This window comes from Alternaria postmessia (genome assembly GCF_024291825.1).
Source record: "Alternaria postmessia strain BMP 2775 chromosome Unknown scaffold_361, whole genome shotgun sequence".
In the NCBI taxonomy this organism is placed as follows: domain Eukaryota; kingdom Fungi; phylum Ascomycota; class Dothideomycetes; order Pleosporales; family Pleosporaceae; genus Alternaria; species Alternaria postmessia.
This window is the reverse complement of record NW_026260434.1, coordinates 1-2,301: the sequence shown is the minus strand read 5'-3', so window position 1 is coordinate 2,301 and position 2,301 is coordinate 1. Positions and strand designations below refer to the sequence as shown.

At 50.2% G+C, this 2,301-nt stretch overlaps 2 protein-coding genes across 2 annotated transcripts; both read right to left on the bottom strand.

The window, feature by feature from the left end:
- Window positions 1-132: 132 nt before the first annotated feature.
- On the bottom strand, window positions 133-767 carry J4E82_011719 (uncharacterized protein; the record flags this gene model as incomplete). Its single annotated transcript, XM_051737910.1, has 1 exon — window positions 133-767. A coding segment is annotated over one exon (635 nt), but the record flags the coding sequence as incomplete, so codon positions are not given.
- A 356-nt stretch (window positions 768-1,123) lies between these two features.
- Window positions 1,124-2,196, bottom strand: J4E82_011718 (uncharacterized protein; the record flags this gene model as incomplete). The annotated part of the gene is made up of 3 exons (XM_051737909.1): window positions 1,124-1,241; window positions 1,435-1,924; window positions 2,088-2,196. 3 exons carry the CDS (start codon window positions 2,194-2,196, stop codon window positions 1,124-1,126), a joined length of 717 nt encoding a protein of 238 aa, XP_051582331.1.
- Window positions 2,197-2,301: the final 105 nt, after the last annotated feature.

The following is a 2,301-nucleotide window of genomic DNA, read 5'->3' as shown; positions in this document are numbered from 1 at the left end:
TGATCCGAGGCATTGATGCTGAGTATTCGCACCATTACCTGCACCAGAGCGGCGATAGCTCTCCAAGTCTCCCAGTTTTCGCTGATGCGCCTCAGAGCCGTCTCGATCTTGTCCATAAGGGCTCGACAGAACGTCTCATCCGTGAGGATCTCGTGGGCAATACGCTCTACCTTGTTGTTGCTTGTAGGCGGACCTGCGCGGTGCATGGTCTGCAAAAGCAAGCAATGCGTCTCGATCTTATTCAGGTCAATAGTTGGCATTGCAAGCTGCACGAGAAGATTCTGGTACTGGATTCTGTACCCAATCGGAAGACACCCGAAAGCCTTGTATTCGTCCAAAGAGAAGTGCGAGGGGCAATCGGATAAGCGTGCAATCACCTGGTTCGGGGTTATGGCATTTGATATGGTAGGTGACCTCAAGTAAGCTTGAAGTTGCGACGAGCGAGACGGAAGTTGGTATGTGCACTTTTTGGATACTTGTTGAGTGGACTCCAGAATGGTAATGAAGGTGTTGTACGAGCTGTCGAAGTACTGGTATCGAAGTGCATTTTCAACACAGACATCCTTTTCTTGTAGGAAGTCAACACCCTCTTTGACGCGGTAATGGCTTCCTGTGAGTGGCTTGACCTCGGATACAAGGTTAACACGCCGATCGGACGGGGAGGTCCAAAAACTACTCAGCCCATCTTGCGTGTAGAGATTGTATTTCGCTCTCGGTTCTGTAGTTTTGGCATGAATGAAGCCCAGCACTTCCACTCGTAAGAGCATTGTTGCGTCGCGCCAGTGACTGTAGGCCGTTGGGATCTGTAGTTCAAAAACTGTTGCTTTTGCGATCGCTTCGTCTGAATGAAGCGGCCATTCATGGACATGAATATCGAGTTTTTTAGCTTGAGACCGTAAGCTACATTTCTCGCACCAGGGTGCATGCTCAGTACTACTTGATCTGTAGTACTCGTTGTAAACTACTCGGTAGTCGCAGTCACGCCTATCGGACGCAGCTACAAGGTCGTGATACCGTTGTTTCTTCTGAGCTAACTCGCAGCATTTCTCCTGACGTGCTACCGTTGCCTGCTGCTTGATATCTGAGAGCAACCTATGATGTTCTGGAGATTCATCAAAAAACCTTACTGCGAAGGAACATGGAAAACCAAAGTCGCGGTAGAGGGATGGAGCATCAGCCCTCGTATCTCTTCGGCGGCATTGCAGATAGGCCTCAGCGACCGACAGCCGCCCCAGCTGACTCTTGAAGGGCAAAGAAAGCGAATGGAAAGAGGACAATTCTATCTCTGGATCGAACTCGAGTAGTAATGGATACATCCTACAAGCGCACTTGTCACATGCAATCCACAACTCCGTCACGGTGAGATACATGATGGATAGACTCCTTGGTACATCGCTTGCGGTGCTGTATGACGAGCTTGCCTGGTGGAAATACTCTTGCAAAAGCTGTCGTAGCTTCCCACAGGATGTGTCATCGGACATGTGTCGTTCAGTCCAAGAGGAAAGGTGGTCTTCGACCCATCTCTCCACTGTCGCCAAGTAGAAGTACGTGTATTCTCCTGAGCCGCTGAAGCTGGTGGGCAGCTCATGCTCGGGACATACCAGACATTTTGAAGTCGGTCGAAAATTTGACACACCAGTTCGACGTGTTCTACCAGAGATTTTCGAAACGAAGTCGTCCATCGCCGGGAGATGGATGTCAAGCTCGTTGTCGGGCTGGAGATCGGCGAGCACTGCCATATCTATACGACTACCTGCGGTGTTCGTTACGCGGTCGATCCTAGCGACCATCGATGATCGTGCCTGGTCTAGAAGCGTTTGGGCTGACTTGGTGTAGAGATCGAAGGAGCGTCCGGGAATCAGCTTTCTCAACTTCTGTAAGCGGCCGGTCAACTTGGCGGAGGTGATGTACACCAGGTCGATATCTAGAGTTGCGCACAACACGTTAGCAGGCTACTCGGGCAGTTTAGTACTGCTCGGCCGACAGCGAAGCTCGTGTTATCAGGTTCTAAAACAGAAATAATCACGCCGAACTGATAGCAATATGGGATCGAAAAGCACATTAACACGTGAATTGACCTTACATACCTGTCATCTCGTAATGTGCTTTCACACTCTGGAGGAGACTCGCTAAAAGGTTCACCATGACAGCCTTGTACACGCTCACAGACGACGTGCGAGCGATCTGAAGCTGCATAGTTGTGCGGACAAGGAGCCACAAAGCAGATCTTCTCCATGGCAGGAAGCCGTGTTTGCATAGGACATCTTCGCGAGTGTTTTTCCAGATACCCTGCACGTCAGT